This window comes from Nerophis ophidion, linkage group LG08, assembly GCF_033978795.1.
Source record: "Nerophis ophidion isolate RoL-2023_Sa linkage group LG08, RoL_Noph_v1.0, whole genome shotgun sequence".
In the NCBI taxonomy this organism is placed as follows: Eukaryota; Metazoa; Chordata; class Actinopteri; order Syngnathiformes; family Syngnathidae; genus Nerophis; species Nerophis ophidion.
The window spans coordinates 16,808,329-16,826,406 of record NC_084618.1 but is presented as its reverse complement, the minus strand read 5'-3'; the positions used below and the strand labels follow the sequence as shown (position 1 = coordinate 16,826,406).

The 18,078-nt window shown below is 45.0% G+C and overlaps 1 protein-coding gene across 5 annotated transcripts in view; it reads left to right on the top strand.

The window, feature by feature from the left end:
- lg08h2orf42 (linkage group 08 C2orf42 homolog) overlaps positions 1-18,078 on the top strand; it is a 112,196-nt gene that overhangs the window by 11,999 nt on the left and 82,119 nt on the right. For 2 of the 5 annotated variants that reach the window (XR_009807765.1, XM_061907871.1), the window contains exon 7: positions 4,900-5,062. Coding sequence is in view for 3 of the 5 variants with exons in the window: in XM_061907871.1 (XP_061763855.1) it covers positions 4,900-5,062 (163 nt within the window). In the remaining 2 variants the exon portion in view is untranslated. Of the gene's footprint in view, positions 1-4,899; positions 5,063-8,802; positions 9,218-18,078 lie in introns of those variants that run through there. The other 3 variants (XR_009807764.1, XM_061907870.1, XM_061907869.1) reach the window with 3 other exon arrangements.

Here is an 18,078-nt window from a genome sequence, read left to right as displayed (position 1 = left end):
CACCCACTGTCTGTCCCCTTATGTCACACCCACTGTCGTTCTGGTTCCCTCATGTCACACCCACTTTTTGTCCACTTATGTCACACCCACTGTCTGTCCCCACATGTCACACCCACTGTCTGCCCCCTCATGTCACACCCACTTTGTGTCCCTTCATGTCACACCCGCTGTCTGTCCCCTCATGTCACACCCACTCTGTCCCCTCATGTCACACCCCATGTCTGTCTCCTCATGTCACACCCCCTGTCTGTCCCCTCATGTCACACCCACTGTCTGTCCCCTCATGTCACACCCACTGTCGTTCCGGTTTGCTCATGTCACACCTGCTGTCTCCTCATGTCACACCCACTCTGTCCCCTCATGTCACACCCACTCTCTGTATCCTCATGTCACACCCACTGTCTGTCCCCTCATGTCACACCCGCTTTCTGTCCCCTCATGTCACACCCACTTTGTGTCCCTTCATGTCAAACCCGCTGTCTGTCCTCTCATGTCACACCCACTGTCTGTCCCCTCATGCCACACCCCCTGTCTGTTCCCTCATGTCACACCCACTGTCTGTCCCTTCATGCCACACCCACTGTCTGTCCCTTAGTGCCACACCCGCTGTCTGTCGCCTCTTCCCACACCCGCTGTCTGTCCCCTCATGTCACACCCACTCCGTCCCCTCATGTCACACCCACTGTCTGTCCCCTCATGTCACACCCACTGTCTCTCCCCTCATGTCACACCCACTTTATGTCCCTTCATGTCACACCCACTGTCTGTCCCCTCATGCCACACCCACTGTCTGTCACCTCATGTCACACCCACTGTCTGTCCCCTCATGTCACACCCACTGTCTGTCCCCTCATGCCACACCCACTGTCTGTCCCTTCATGCCACACCCGCTGTCTGTCCCCTCTTGCCACACCCGCTGTCTGTCCCCTCATGTTACACCCACTCTCTGTATCCTCATGTCACACCCACTGTCTGTCCCCTCATGTCACACCCGCTTTCTGTCCCCTCATGTCACACCCACTTTGTGTCCCTTCATGTCACACCCGCTGTCTGTCCTCTCATGTCACACCCACTGTCTGTCCCCTCATGCCACACCCCCTGTCTGTTCCCTCATGTCACACCCACTGTCTGTCCCTTCATGCCACACCCACTGTCTGTCCCTTAGTGCCACACCCGCTGTCTGTCGCCTCTTCCCACACCCGCTGTCTGTCCCCTCATGTCACACCCACTCCGTCCCCTCATGTCACACCCACTGTCTGTCCCCTCATGTCACACCCACTGTCGTTCCGGTTTGCTCATGTCACACCTGTTGTCTCCTCATGTCACACCCACTCTGTCCCCTCATGTCACACCCACTCTCTGTATCCTCATGTCACACCCCCTGTCTGTCCCCTCATGTCACACCCACTGTCTGTCCCCTCATGTCACACCCACTGTCGTTCCGGTTTGCTCATGTCACACCTGCTGTCTCCTCATGTCACACCCACTCTGTCCCCTCATGTCACACCCACTCTCTGTATCCTCATGTCACACCCACTGTCTGTCCCCTCATGTCACACCCGCTTTCTGTCCCCTCATGTCACACCCACTTTGTGTCCCTTCATGTCAAACCCGCTGTCTGTCCTCTCATGTCACACCCACTGTCTGTCCCCTCATGCCACACCCCCTGTCTGTTCCCTCATGTCACACCCACTGTCTGTCCCTTCATGCCACACCCACTGTCTGTCCCTTAGTGCCACACCCGCTGTCTGTCGCCTCTTCCCACACCCGCTGTCTGTCCCCTCATGTCACACCCACTCCGTCCCCTCATGTCACACCCACTGTCTGTCCCCTCATGTCACACCCACTGTCTCTCCCCTCATGTCACACCCACTTTATGTCCCTTCATGTCACACCCACTGTCTGTCCCCTCATGCCACACCCACTGTCTGTCACCTCATGTCACACCCACTGTCTGTCCCCTCATGTCACACCCACTGTCTGTCCCCTCATGCCACACCCACTGTCTGTCCCTTCATGCCACACCCGCTGTCTGTCCCCTCTTGCCACACCCGCTGTCTGTCCCCTCATGTTACACCCACTCTCTGTATCCTCATGTCACACCCACTGTCTGTCCCCTCATGTCACACCCGCTTTCTGTCCCCTCATGTCACACCCACTTTGTGTCCCTTCATGTCACACCCGCTGTCTGTCCTCTCATGTCACACCCACTGTCTGTCCCCTCATGCCACACCCCCTGTCTGTTCCCTCATGTCACACCCACTGTCTGTCCCTTCATGCCACACCCACTGTCTGTCCCTTAGTGCCACACCCGCTGTCTGTCGCCTCTTCCCACACCCGCTGTCTGTCCCCTCATGTCACACCCACTCCGTCCCCTCATGTCACACCCACTGTCTGTCCCCTCATGTCACACCCACTGTCGTTCCGGTTTGCTCATGTCACACCTGCTGTCTCCTCATGTCACACCCACTCTGTCCCCTCATGTCACACCCACTTTGTCCCCTCATATCACACCCACTCTCTGTATCCTCATGTCACACCCACTGTCTTTCCCCTTTTGCCACACCCGCTGTCTGTCCCCTCATGTCACACCCGCTGTCTGTCCCCTCATGTCACACCCACTCTGTCCCCTCATGTCAAACCCACTGTTTGTCCCCTCATGTCACACCCACTGTCTGTCCCCTCATGTCACACCCACTGTCTGTCCCCTCATGTCAAACCCACTGTCTGTCCCCTCATGTCACACCCCATTGTCTGTCTCCTCATGTCACACCCACTGTCTGTTCCCTCATGTCACACCCACTGTCTGTCCCCTCATGTCACACCCACTTTATGTCCCTTTATGTCACACCCACTGTGTGTCCCTTCATGTCACACCCACTTTGTGTCCCTTCATGTCACAACTGCTGTCCGTCCCCTCATGTCACACCCACTTTATGTCCCTTTATGTCACACCCGCTGTCTGTCCCTTCATGCCACACCCGCTGTCTGTCCCCTCATGTCAAACCCACTGTCTGTCCCCTCATGTCACACCCACTGTCTGTCCCCTCATGCCACATCGAATGTCTGTCCCCTCATGTCACACTCGCTGTCTGTCCCCTCATGTCACACCCGCTGTCTGTCCTCCTTTGTCACACCCACTTTGTGTCTCTTCATGTCACACCCACTGTCTGTCCCCTCATGTCACACCCACTGTCTCTCCCCTCATGTCACACCCACTTTGTGTCCCTTCATGTCACACCCACTGTCTGTCCCCTCATTTCACACCCACTGTCTGTCCCCTCATGTCAAACCCATTGTCTGTCTCCTCATGTCACACCCACTGTCTGTCCCCTCATGTCACACCCACTGTCTGTCCCCTCATGTCACACCCACTTTATGTCCCTTTATGTCACACCCACTGTGTGTCCCTTCATGTCACACCCACTTTGTGTCCCTTCATGTCACAACTGCTGTCCGTCCCCTCATGTCACACCCACTTTATGTCCCTTTATGTCACACCCGCTGTCTGTCCCTTCATGCCACACCCGCTGTCTGTCCCCTCATGTCACACCCACTTTATGTCCTCTCATGTCACACCCGCTGTCTGTCCTCTCATGTCACACCCGCTGTCTGTCCCCTCATGTCAAACCCACTGTCTGTCCCCTCATGTCACACCCACTGTCTGTCCCCTCATGCCACATCGAATGTCTGTCCCCTCATGTCACACTCGCTGTCTGTCCCCTCATGTCACACCCGCTGTCTGTCCTCCTTTGTCACACCCACTCTGTGTGTCCCTTCATGTCACACCCACTGTCTGTCCCCTCATGTCACACCCACTGTCTCTCCCCTCATGTCACACCCACTTCGTGTCCCTTCATGTCACACCCACTGTCTGTCCCCTAATGTCACACCCACTGTCTCTCCCCTCATGTCACACCCACTTTGTGTCCCTTCATGTCACACCCACTGTCTGTCCCCTCATGTCACACCCACTGTCTCTCCCCTCATGTCACACCCACTTTATGTCCCTTCATGTCACACCCACTGTCTGTCCCCTCATGCCACACCCACTGTCTGTCACCTCATGTCACACCCACTGTCTGTCCCCTCATGTCACACCCACTGTCTGTCCCCTCATGCCACACCCACTGTCTGTCCCTTCATGCCACACCCGCTGTCTGTCCCCTCTTGCCACACCCGCTGTCTGTCCCCTCATGTTACACCCACTGTCTGTCCCCTCATGTCACACCCGCTGTCTGTCCCCTCATGTCAAACCCACTGTCTGTCCCCTCATGTCACACCCACTGTCTGTCCTCTCATGTCACTCCCACTGTCTGTCCCCTCATGTCACACCCCCTGTCTGTCCCCTCATGTCACACCCACTGTCTGTCCCCTCTTGCCACACCCGCTGTCTGTCCCCTCATGTCACACCCACTGTCTGTCCCCTCATGCCACACCCACTGTCTGTCCCCTCATGCCACACCCACTGTCTGTCCCCTCATGTCAAACCCACTGTCTGTTCCCTCATGTCACACCCACTGTCTGTCCCCTCATGTCAAACCCACTGTCTGTCCCCTCATGTCACACCCACTGTTTGTCCCCTCATGTCAAACCCACTGTCTGTCCCCTCATGTCACACCCACTGTCTGTCCCCTCATGTCACACCCACTGTCTGTCCCCTCATGTCACACCCACTGTCCGTCCCCTCATGTCAAACCCACTGTCTGTCCCCTCATGTCACACCCACTGTCCGTCCCCTCATGTCACACCCACTGTCCGTCCCCTCATGTCAAACCCACTGTCTGTCCCCTCATGTCACACCCACTGTCCGTCCCCTCATGTCACACCCACTGTCCGTCCCCTCATGTCACACCCACTGTCTGTCCCCTCATGTCAAACCCGCTTTCTGCCTGCCAGTTGCAGCTGGAGCTCACTCAGAGTTTTGTCAAGAACGGCGACGGCTCCTACTCGCGCTTTCGCTGTCTGCTACCGCCGCCCGAACTGGACCTGCGGGAGGGACTCAGACCGGATCGGCCGCCAGCGATTCGACCCAGGGAGCTGCAGACCTTCCTGAGAGTCGGTGAGATTTGTTCCGGTGAAAGTGGAACATATATTTGCCAAGAAGGACAGAAACATACCGTATTTTTCCGAACCGTCCGACCGGAACTCTCTAATAACTAAAGTTCCTTGGGTGAATAAAGTAAACTCACTACACCGGTAGGTTTTAGCGCTTTCATGACAAGTTTCCTGACAGATATAAGTAAGAACTTTACACTACTTTATATTACAAATGGCAACAGTGGAGGATGAATGTCCCATAACAAGAAGATAGCAAAAAGAAGAAGCTAATCGACTACGACGTCCTCACGGACTACAAAGGCGGACCCGCGCAAATTTTCAGGACTTATGCAGACCCAAAATACACATCAGCAGGTACCAGAAGGCAAGAAACGTTGCATTTGCGTAATATTGCGAAAGAAAACACCAGATAATATGTCAGGTTCAAACACTGATGACATCTATTAAACAGACAAGAAGCAAGGAATTTAACAGAGACATAATTCAATTTAGCTCATGGAGGAGAAACATCTGGGCTGTACTCTTTGTACAGTCTTCCACCACGCTCTGACGAAAGATTGTACGCCTCTTCTTTTATTTTGACTTTCTCTGATTACATGGCAACAGCTGTTTCTAAGGGAGGGAGGTTGTAAACGGCCATAGCTTTTAAGAAAAGGTCCGTGGAGGGGAGTCAGGTCCTGCTTCCTCTCCGCTTTGTAGATCTCGGGTCAGGACAAGATCTTACCGTGGATTATAATCGATCAAAGAAACCGACACCTTCATGTCGCTTTCCACCCTACACAGTGGAGTTTAACAAGCCTTTTGATTGGTAAGATCAAAGACATAATCTCTTTTGTTTGTGCTACATTTTTTTTGTCTATTATAGTTTTTATGTTATTAACACGTTATGGCACTCAAGGGTGAGAATTGGGGTTTAAATCACCAACCGCTGCTGCTCACTGCTCCCCTCGCCCCCCAGGGGGTGATCAAGGGTGATGGGTCAAACGCAGAGAATGATTCCGCCACACCTAGTGTGTGTGTGACAATCATTGCTACTTTAACTACCATCCATCCATTTTCTACAGCTTGTCCCTTTTTTATTCATAACCAACCCACCCCCCCACCTTGTCAAAATCTCCCAAAACTTGTCGCATTTGTTTGTGCTGCAACATTCTTTTGTCTACTATACGATTGTACCGGTACTAGTAAAGTACCGCGATACTAATGAATCATATTCGGTACTATACCGCCTCCAAAAAAGTACCGGTCCCTTAGCCCACCTTTTTAACGGGCGTGACGGCGCTTTGTCGTCAGGTCGTGACATAGCCGGTTTTACGAGCAGAGGAGCATGTTCGGCAGCGCGCACACACACACACGGAGTACTTACAAGCAGACACAGTGTGTAGACAGAAAAGGGTGAACGGACGCATTTTGGCTTAAAAAGTAAAGATAAAGGTCAGGAATAGGTGCTTTAATACATGGCTCGCTAGCTAGCGGCAGTCTTAGCTACTTCTAAATCACTAATCCCCGCCTCCATGGTGACAAATAAAGTAAGTTTCTTACAAGTAGCATTATCACCGGAGGAGGAGGAATAGCGAAACATGGTTCACTACACACCATAGGAGGATACAATAGCTCACCTCTTCACAATGTAAACAAATGCCATGGGTGGATCTACACCTGACATCCACTGTAATGATACCAAGTACAAGTGCGTATATAGCCGATACTACTATGATTACATTAATATTTTTTTGGGCTCACAAAATCTTTTTTTGTTTTTCGAAAAAAAAAAAAAAGTGTTTTCAATGTCAGGAAATGTGTCCCTGGACACATAAGGACTTTGAATATGAACAATGTATGATCCTGTGACTACTTGGTATCGGATCGATACCCAAATTTGCGGTATCATCCAAAACTAATGTAAAGTTTCAAAGAAGAGAAAAATAAGTGATTATTACGTTTTAACAGAAGTGTAGATAGAACATGTTAAAAGATCAAATGAGCAGATATGAACAGTAAATGAACAAGTGGATTAATAATATTTTTTTTTTTACAGTTTGTCCTTAATAATGTTGACAAAATAACAGGTGTTTAAAGTACACAATATGTTACTGCATAGACTAATTAGGAGTCTTTGTTTGTTTAATTACTACTAAAAGACAAGTTGTCTCGTATGTTCACTATTTTATTTTAAGGAATAAATTGCAATAGTTAACATATTTTTAATGTACCTTAAGATTTTTTGTTAAAATAAAGACAATAATGCCATTTTTTGTGGTATCGAAAAGTATCAATATACATTTTGGTACCGGTACCAAAAAAGTTTTTATGTTATTAACCATAACCAGCCCCTTAAAGGCCTACTGAAATGAAATGTTCTTATTTAAACGGGGATAGCAGGTCCATTCTATGTGTCATACTTGATCATTTCGCGATATTGCCATATTTTTACTGAAAGGATTTAGTAGAGAACGTCGACGATAAAGTTTGCAACTTATGGTCGCTAATAAAAAAAGCCTTACCTGTACCGGAAGTAGCAGACGATGTGCGCGTGACGTCACGGGTTGTGGAGCTCCTCACATCTGAACATTGTTTACAATCATGGCCACCAGCAGCGAGAGCGATTCGGACTGAGAAAGCGACGATTTCCCCATTAATTTGAGTGAGGATGAAAGAATGGTGGATGAGGAAAGTGAGAGTGAAGGACTAGAGAAAAAAAACCAAAACTAGACGGCAGAGAGATTCAGATGTTATTAGACAAGTTTACTAGGATAATTCTGGAAAATCCCTTATCTGCTTATTGTGTTACTAGTGCCATCCATCCATCCATTTTCTACCGCTTATTCCCTTTCGGGGTTGCGGGGGGTGCTGGCGCCTATCTCAGCTACAATCGGGCGGAAGGCGGGGTACACCCTGGACAAGTCGCCACCTCATCGCAGGGCGTGTTACTAGTGTTTTAGTGAAATTATATGGTTGTACCTGTACAACCTGAAAGTCGGAGGGGTGTGGTGACCGCCACGTTTTTCGATGAGGTGAAGCAAAGGCAGTTGTTGGGGCCGGGCTGAGATCCCCCCCCCCCCCCCCCCCCCCTCCCCCCTCCAACAACAGCATCCGACGGTCGGTGGCGGCCGGTGGGAGGAGGGCAAGAGAGTCCGCAGCTGCCTCTTTGACAAGTGCAGGAGGAACGACGCAAGCTCTCCGCTCATGTCTACGGTAAGAGCCGACTTACTGCCACCATTTTCTCACCGAAACCTGCCGGTTGACATGTGGTAGGGAACCATGTTCGCTTGGCCGCTCTGTTCCAGAGTAAAGCTTCACCGTCATCTTTCGGGAATGTAAACAAGCAAACACCGGCTGTGTTTGTGTCGCTAAAGGCGGCCGCAATACAGCGCTTCCCACCTACATCTTTCTTCTTTGACGTCTCCATTATTCATTGAACAAACTGCAAAAGATTCAGCAACACAGATGTCCATAATAATGTGGAATTATGCGATGAAAAGAGACAACTTATAGCACGATACTTTTAATTTAAAATTGCAATTTAGTGGACTAAAAAGGTTTGAGTTGCAATGTAAATATTTCATCATTGATATATAAACTATCAGACTGCGTGGTGGCTAGTAGTGGGTTTCAGTAGGCCTTTAACATAAAAACATTTGGGCATATTTTGGCGCGGAGGGGTCAAGATGACGTCACCAGTCGGAAAACGTACCTCGGAACAACTTTTTTTTAAAAACGCAGCGCTGTCCTTCCTCACAGGGTCCGCCTCGGACGACCGTCCGTTCGAGATCGAGTGGACCCCCGATGTGCTCCCGCTTTGCCACGTGGGCGAGCTGAGGATCAGCTTTGAGTTCGGCCACCAGCAGAGCGGACACCAGGCCGACTCGTCGGAGTGTTGGAAAAGCAACGTGACTCCGGCGCCCTCCCACGCCAAGTGAGCGCCGTCGCGCCCTTTCGCGGGACACTTCATTAGGTACGCCGAGGTAATGTCGCCAAACCTGTTTGACGCCGCTCTTGTATTGGACTCCATGACATCTTTTATTATATATCATATTAGGGCTGTCAAAAATGAAATACTAACAACACTGGCACTTATTTTGCACTTCTGGACCTAAACTGGTAAAATTCCCTTTTTTGAAAAAGTATCAGCACATATTGAAACAAAATAGAAAAATTTTCCTATCACGGTTGTTGTCACCAAAATGTTTATTACCATGGCACTTTTTTTTTTGCTCAATAAGGACTTGAGAACACAATATAATCTAAATAACTAATATAATAACTAATGTAAATAGACAGAATATATTTTCCTGCCAGAGGAGAACATTGAATATTGATCTGGCTTCATAAAAGTAATATTTGTATTTGTGTGTGAAAATATGTTTGTTCTTTTTATTTTATTTTGTAAACTTTTTAGAATGTTTTTTTTGAAATAAATGCACTTCATTTCACTTCCGGTTTATGTGGCGTCACGTAAGTTCACTTCCTGTCGAACACACCTCCGCCCGGTTCAACTCGACCGTATTTTCCAGACTTTAAGCCGCAATTTTATTTTTCGACGCTTTGAACCCCGCGTCCGATAAAACGGTGCAGTTAATTTATGGATTTTTCTCCGCAAAAGGCCATAATGTTTTGTATTTAGCGAATACTTTCCATATTGACTCTGAAAAGGTTATTGCTCGTGCTACGGCGCCATCTTTTGGACGAGTTTGCTCACTGCAGGCGCCGCGGGTTAAAAAAGTAGTTTGTGTTTTGTGCCTCGAACCGGAAGTATGAGCGTCCATAGCGTTTCTGCTCTAAATAGTTTTGTCATTCGTCACTCCAAGCAACGTTTGTACTTTTTACAATATACCGTATTTACTTGAATAGCCGCCGGGGCGCTCATTGATTTAAAACCTCTTCTCACTCCTGCGCTAATTCAAGGCATGCGGTAAAAGTAAGCAGGCGCTAATAATTTTAAAACCTCTTTTCACCCCTGCGCTTACCAATTGCATGCAGTAAAATATTGAGTGTGATCACAAAAAGATAATAAAAAATTATTCTGCGTCCGCAGCCCGGTGGTTGGGGACCACTGCTCTACAACGTGTCATCGCGCCCACCTTTACACCATGCTACCTGCGTGCATTTTGCCGTTTTTCATACGAGATTGCAATGCATACTTGGTCAACAGCCATACCTTTAACACTGATGGTTGTGATATAAACAACTTTAAAACTCTTACTAATATGCGCCACACTATGTGAACCCACACCAAACAAGAATAACAAACACATTCTGGAGAACATTGGCTCTGTAACACATTATAAACGCAACATAAGAATTACCCAGAATTCCAGTGCATCCATGACTTTTGGCTATACTATACACGCGCCCACCTCAACCGACGCGGGGGGGGGGGGGGCGGTGCTAGTGGGTGTATAATATAGCCAAGAGTCATGGATGCATTGGAATTCTGGGTAATTCTTATGTTGCGTTTATAATGTGTTACAGAGCCAATGTTCTCCAGAAATGTGTTTGTTATTCTTGTTTGGTGTGGGTTCACAGAGTGTGGCGCCCGTTAGTAAGAGTGGGAAATACGGTAACTTAAACAGTTCGTACTTACTATACCTTCTCCTGAGTGACGTCTGTAGGAGTGTTTTCATTCATATTTGTTTGTGCTATTGTGATGTGATGAAGCTAACACAGTTAGCATTAGCTTCCCGTTAAACACACCTCCGCCCGGTTAAACTCGACCGTATTTTACGGACTATAAGCCGCAAAATTATTTTCCAACGCTTTAAACCCCGCGTCCGATAAAACGGTGCGGCTAATTAAAGGATTTTTCCCCGCAAACGGCCATAATGTTTTGTATTGAACAAATACTTTTCATATCGACACTGAAAAGGTTATTGCTTGTGCGACAGCGCCATCTTTTGGACGAGTTTGCTCACTTCAGGCAACCGCGGGTTGAAAAAGTACTTCCTGTTTCGTGCCTCGAACCGGAAGTATAAGCGTCCATAGCGTTTCTGCTCGAAAAGATTCTTCTTTCGTCACTGCACGCAATGTTTGTAAGTTTTCCAATATAACTAAAACAGTTCGTACTTACTTACCGGTCTCCTGTGTGATGTCTGTAGGAGTGTTTTCTTTCGTATTTATTCGTGCTATCGTAATGTAATGAAGCTAACACAGTTAGCATTAGCTTCCCGTCGAACACACCTCCGCCCGGTTAAACCTCGACCGTATTTTCTGGACTATAAGCCGCAATTTTATCTTCCAATGCTTTGAACCCCGCGTCCGATAAAACGGTGCGGCTAATTAAATGATTTTTCCCCGCAAACGACCATAATGTTTTGTATTCAACAAATAGTTTTCATATCGACACTGACCAGGTTATTGCTTGTGCGACGGCGCCAACTTTTGGACGAGTTTTCTCACTTCCGCGGGTTGGAAAACTACTTCCTGTTTTGTGCCTCGAACCGGAAGTATAAGCGTCCATAGCTTTTCTCCTCGAAAGGATTTGTCATTCATCACTCCAAGCAACGTTTGTATGTTTTACAATATAACTAAAACAGTTCGTACTTACTAAACCTTCTCCTGTGTGACGTCTGTAAGAGTGTTTTCATTCATATTTGTTCGTGTGGTCGTGATGTAATGAAGCTAACACAGTTAGCATCAGCTTCCTTTTGAACACACCTCCGCCCCGTTCAACTCGACCGTATTTTCTGGACTATAAGGCGCAATTTTATCTTCCAACGCTTTGGACCCCGCGTCAGATAAAACGGTGCGGCTAATTTATGGATTTTTCTCCGCAAACGGCCATAATGTTTTGTATTAAACAAATACTTTTCATATCGACACTGAAAAGGTTATTGCTTGTGCGACGGCGCCATCTTTTGGACGAGTTTTCTACTACTTCCTGTTTCGTGCCTCGAACTGGAAGTATAAGAGTCAATAGCTTTTCTGCTCGAAATAATTTATCATTCATCACTCCTAGTCACGTTTGTATGTTTTACAATATAACTAAAACAGTTCGTACTTACTAAACCTTCTCCTGTGTGACGTCTGTAGGAGTGTTTTCGTTCATATTTGTTCGTGATGTAATGAAGCTAACACAGTTAGCATTAGCTTCCTTTTGAACACACCTCCGCCCCGTTCAACTCGACCGTATTTTCTGAACTATAAGGCGCAATTTTTTCTTCCAACGCTTTGGACCCCACGTCTGATAAAACGGTGCGGCTAATTTATGGATTTTTCTCCGCAAACGGCCATAATGTTTTGTATTAAACAAATACTTTTCATATCGACACTGAAAAGATTATTGCTTGTGCGACGGCGCCATCTTTTGGACGAGTTTTCTCACTGCCGTGGGTTGGAAAACTACTTCCTGTTTTGTGCCTCGAACCAGAAGTATAAGCGTCCATAGCTTTTCTGCTCGAAAGGATTTGTCATTCATCACTCCAAGCAACGTTTGTATGTTTTACAATATAACTAAAACAGTTCGTACTTACTAAACCTTCTCCTGTGTGACGTCTGTAGGAGTGTTTTCTTTCGTATTTGTTCTTGCTATCGTAATGTAATGAAGCTAACACAGTTAGCATTAGCTTCCTGTTGAACACACTTCCGCCCGGTTCAACGTGACCGTATTTTCCGAACTAAAACCCGCAATTTTATTCTCTAACGCTTTGAACCCCGCGTCCGATAAAAGCGTGCGGCTAATATAAGGATTTTTTCCCCGCAAACGGCCATTATGTTTTGCATTCAACAGATACTTTCCATATCGACGCTGAAAAGGTTATTGCTTTTGCAACGGCGCCAACTTTTGGACGAGTTTTCTACTACTTCCTGTTTCGTGCCTCGGACCGGAAATATAAGCGTCTATAGCTTTTCTGCTCGAAAGGATTTGTCATTCATCACTCCAAGCAACGTTTGTATGTTTTACAATATAACTAAAACAGTTCGTACTTACTAAACCTTCTCCTGTGTGACGTCTGTAGGAGTGTTTTCATTCATATTTGTTCGTGATGTAATGAAGCTACCACAGTTAGCATTAGCTTCCTTTTGAACACACCTCCGCCCCGTTCAACTTGACCGTATTTTCTGGACTATAAGGCGCAATTTTTTCTTCCAACGCTTTGGACCCCGCGTCCGATAAAACGGTGCGGCTAATTTATGGATTTTTTTCCGCAAACGGCCATAATGTTTTGTAGTAAACAAATACTTTTCATATCGACACTGACAAGGTTATTGCTTGTGCGACGGCGCCAACTTTTGGATGAGTTTTCTCACTTCCGCGGGTTGGAAAACTACTTCCTGTTTCGTGCCTCGAACCGGAAGTATAAGCGTCCATAGCTTTTCTGCTTGAAAGGATTTGTCATTCATCACTCCAAGCAACGTTTGTATGTTTTACAATATAACTAAAACAGTTCGTACTTACTAAACCTTCTCCTGTGTGACGTCTGTAGGAGTGTTTTCATTCATATTTGTTCGTGATGTAATGAAGCTACCACAGTTAGCATTAGCTTCCTTTTGAACACACCTCCCCCCCGTTCAACTCGACTGTATTTTCTGGACTATCAGGCGCAATTTTATCTTCCAACGCTTTGGACCCCGCGTCCGATAAAACGGTGTGGCTAATTTATGGATTTTTCTCCGCAAACGGCCATAATGTTTTGTATTAAACAAATACTTTTCATATCGACACTGAAAAGGTTATTGCTTGTGCGACGGCGCCATCTTTTGGACGAGTTTTCTACTACTTCCTGTTTCGTGCCTCGAACTGGAAGTATAAGAGTCAATAGCTTTTCTGCTCGAAATAATTTATCATTCATCACTCCTAGTCACGTTTGTATGTTTTACAATATAACTAAAACAGTTCGTACTTACTAAACCTTCTCCTGTGTGACGTCTGTAGGAGTGTTTTCGTTCATATTTGTTCGTGATGTAATGAAGCTAACACAGTTAGCATTAGCTTCCTTTTGAACACACCTCCGCCCCGTTCAACTCGACCGTATTTTCTGAACTATAAGGCGCAATTTTTTCTTCCAACGCTTTGGACCCCACGTCTGATAAAACGGTGCGGCTAATTTATGGATTTTTCTCCGCAAACGGCCATAATGTTTTGTATTAAACAAATACTTTTCATATCGACACTGAAAAGATTATTGCTTGTGCGACGGCGCCATCTTTTGGACGAGTTTTCTCACTGCCGTGGGTTGGAAAACTACTTCCTGTTTTGTGCCTCGAACCAGAAGTATAAGCGTCCATAGCTTTTCTGCTCGAAAGGATTTGTCATTCATCACTCCAAGCAACGTTTGTATGTTTTACAATATAACTAAAACAGTTCGTACTTACTAAACCTTCTCCTGTGTGACGTCTGTAGGAGTGTTTTCTTTCGTATTTGTTCTTGCTATCGTAATGTAATGAAGCTAACACAGTTAGCATTAGCTTCCTGTTGAACACACTTCCGCCCGGTTCAACGTGACCGTATTTTCCGAACTAAAACCCGCAATTTTATTCTCTAACGCTTTGAACCCCGCGTCCGATAAAAGCGTGCGGCTAATATAAGGATTTTTTCCCCGCAAACGGCCATTATGTTTTGCATTCAACAGATACTTTCCATATCGACGCTGAAAAGGTTATTGCTTTTGCAACGGCGCCAACTTTTGGACGAGTTTTCTACTACTTCCTGTTTCGTGCCTCGGACCGGAAATATAAGCGTCTATAGCTTTTCTGCTCGAAAGGATTTGTCATTCATCACTCCAAGCAACGTTTGTATGTTTTACAATATAACTAAAACAGTTCGTACTTACTAAACCTTCTCCTGTGTGACGTCTGTAGGAGTGTTTTCATTCATATTTGTTCGTGATGTAATGAAGCTACCACAGTTAGCATTAGCTTCCTTTTGAACACACCTCCGCCCCGTTCAACTTGACCGTATTTTCTGGACTATAAGGCGCAATTTTTTCTTCCAACGCTTTGGACCCCGCGTCCGATAAAACGGTGCGGCTAATTTATGGATTTTTTTCCGCAAACGGCCATAATGTTTTGTAGTAAACAAATACTTTTCATATCGACACTGACAAGGTTATTGCTTGTGCGACGGCGCCAACTTTTGGATGAGTTTTCTCACTTCCGCGGGTTGGAAAACTACTTCCTGTTTCGTGCCTCGAACCGGAAGTATAAGCGTCCATAGCTTTTCTGCTTGAAAGGATTTGTCATTCATCACTCCAAGCAACGTTTGTATGTTTTACAATATAACTAAAACAGTTCGTACTTACTAAACCTTCTCCTGTGTGACGTCTGTAGGAGTGTTTTCATTCATATTTGTTCGTGATGTAATGAAGCTACCACAGTTAGCATTAGCTTCCTTTTGAACACACCTCCCCCCCGTTCAACTCGACTGTATTTTCTGGACTATCAGGCGCAATTTTATCTTCCAACGCTTTGGACCCCGCGTCCGATAAAACGGTGTGGCTAATTTATGGATTTTTCTCCGCAAACGGCCATAATGTTTTGTATTAAACAAATACTTTTCATATCGACACTGAAAAGGTTATTGCTTGTGCGACGGCGCCAACTTTTGCACGAGTTTTCTACTACTTCCTGTTTCGTGCCTCGAACCGGAAGTATAAACGTCCATAGCTTTTCTGCTCGAAAGGATTTGTCATTCATCACTCCTAGTCACGTTTGTATGTTTTAAAATTTAACTAAAACAGTTCGCACTTACTAAACCTTCTCCTGTGTGACGTCTGTAGGAGTGTTTTTGTTCATATTTGTTGGTGATGTAATGAAGCTAACACAGTTAGCATTAGCTTCCTTTTGAACACACCTCCGCCCCGTTCAACTCGACCGTATTTTCTGGACTATAAGGCGCAATTTTTTCTTCCAACGCTTTGGACCCCGCGTCCGATAAAACGGTGCGGCTAATTTATGGATTTTTCTCGGCAAACGGCCATAATGTTTTGAATTAAACAAATACTTTTCATATCGCACCGGCAAGGACACTGAAAAGGTTATTGCTTGTGCGACATCGCCATCTTTTGGACGCGTTAAAATTTGGTGGCTGTGGTTTAAAGAGCCCAGAAAGTACGGTAATCGCTTTGTGTTTGTACAAGTTTAGATTGGAGTGTATAAACATAAAATATACAAAATTGTGTCCTGTCATATATCTTTCTGTTAGTGCAATACCGTAAAAACAGGCATGAAAAACATAAACAAAGTGTAAAAAACAAAACAAAAAAAAGGCATATTTCAGACATAGTTTCACACAATGAGGAAATGTATTTGAAAGCAAATGAATGTGATTAAAAAATATAATCATTTGACAGCCCTGATTATTACGTAAAACAGCTGCTTGTTGTGTTAGAATGTTTAATATTATTTATCTTTGTCATGAATGTAAAATAAGATATATTGTAAAAAAATAAATAAAAAGTATATATATATTGCATATTTTTTTCATGAAGTATTTACTTGATAATTAAATAATTATACCAACAATTCCACTGCCTTTTATTTCCTATTGGCAAGATGGACTGCAGTGTAAAAGCGGCCAGCAGGGGGCGCCATTATGCTTCTCTTTCCAAACAGCTGGGGACCAGTCAACATGTATTCAAACCGATACCACTATTTTGATACTTTTCGATATGAGGGGACCACAAAAAATGGCATTATTGGCTTTATTTCAACCAAAAAAATCTTAGAGTACATTTAACATGTTTACTATTTTAATTTAGTCCTTAAATAAAATAGTGAACATACAAGAAAACTTGTCTTTTAGTAGTAAGTAAAGAAAGACTTCTAATTAGTCTGCTGACATATGCTGTAACATATTGTCATTTATACACCTATTATTTTGGACACATTACGAGGGACAAACTGTAAAACAATGATTATTAATCCACTTGTTCATTAATTGTTGGTATCTTTTTTTAACATGTTCTATCTACACTTCTGTTAAAATGTAACCATCACTTATTTTTCTTTTCTTTGATACTTTACATTAGTTTGGTATGGTACCACAAATTTGGGTATCGATCCGATACCAAGTACAGGATCATGCATTGGTCATATTCAAAGTCGTCATGTGTCCAGGTACGTGTTTCCTGACTTTATTACCATAATATGATTTATTTAAAAAGAAAAAAAGCTTTTGAGATGATAAAAAAATATCGATGTGTTTATATTAGTATCGCTATTGTACTTGGTATCATTACCACCAATGGCGTTTGTTTACATTGTTACACCAGTGAACTATTTTATCCTTCTGCGGTGTGTAGAGAAGCATGTTTAGCTATTCCTCATCCTTTCTTTATTTGTCGCCATGGAGGCGAGGATTAGTGATTTAGAAGTAGCTAAAACACTGCGGATGGATGTTAGCCGCGAGCTAGCTAGCCATGTCTTAAAGCACCTCTTCCTGAGAGCGTTTCAGTGTTATAACTTCACCTTTATCTTTACATTTTAAGCCAAAATGCGTCCGTTCTCCCTTTTCTGTCCACACACTGTGTCTGATGGTAAGTACTCTGTGTGTGTGTGTGCGCTGCCGAACATGCTCATCTGTTCTTAAAACCGGCAATGTCACGACTTTTTCAAACAAAGTATAGTACCATTTTTGATTCATTAGTACCGCGATACTATACCAGTACTTGTATACCGTACAACACTAATTATACTGTAACTCGACTTGGGTGTTTTGAAAATACACAAAATTAGTCAAATATTCCACTTTCAAATATTTTAGGGAGAAAATATTGCATTATTTGTGCTTGCCACAAAAAAATCTAAAAAGTTTTCTTTGACAAAAAAAGCATGAACAAAAAAACAAACAAAAAAAACCCCTGAGAAAAGCGTATAAACGAAGCATAGATATGAAGTTGCTTTCAAGGCTTTATTGAAAGTAAAAAGAAAAAATGATTACTCATTTTAACACTTATGAGATCCCCCCTGAATTTTAGTGGTATTTTTTTAATTTTTTTTACTGTTATGCTCAAAAATTTGTTATGAATTATTGACTAATTTAAGGCTCAAATTACTTCAAATCAAAAATTCCACTTCGAA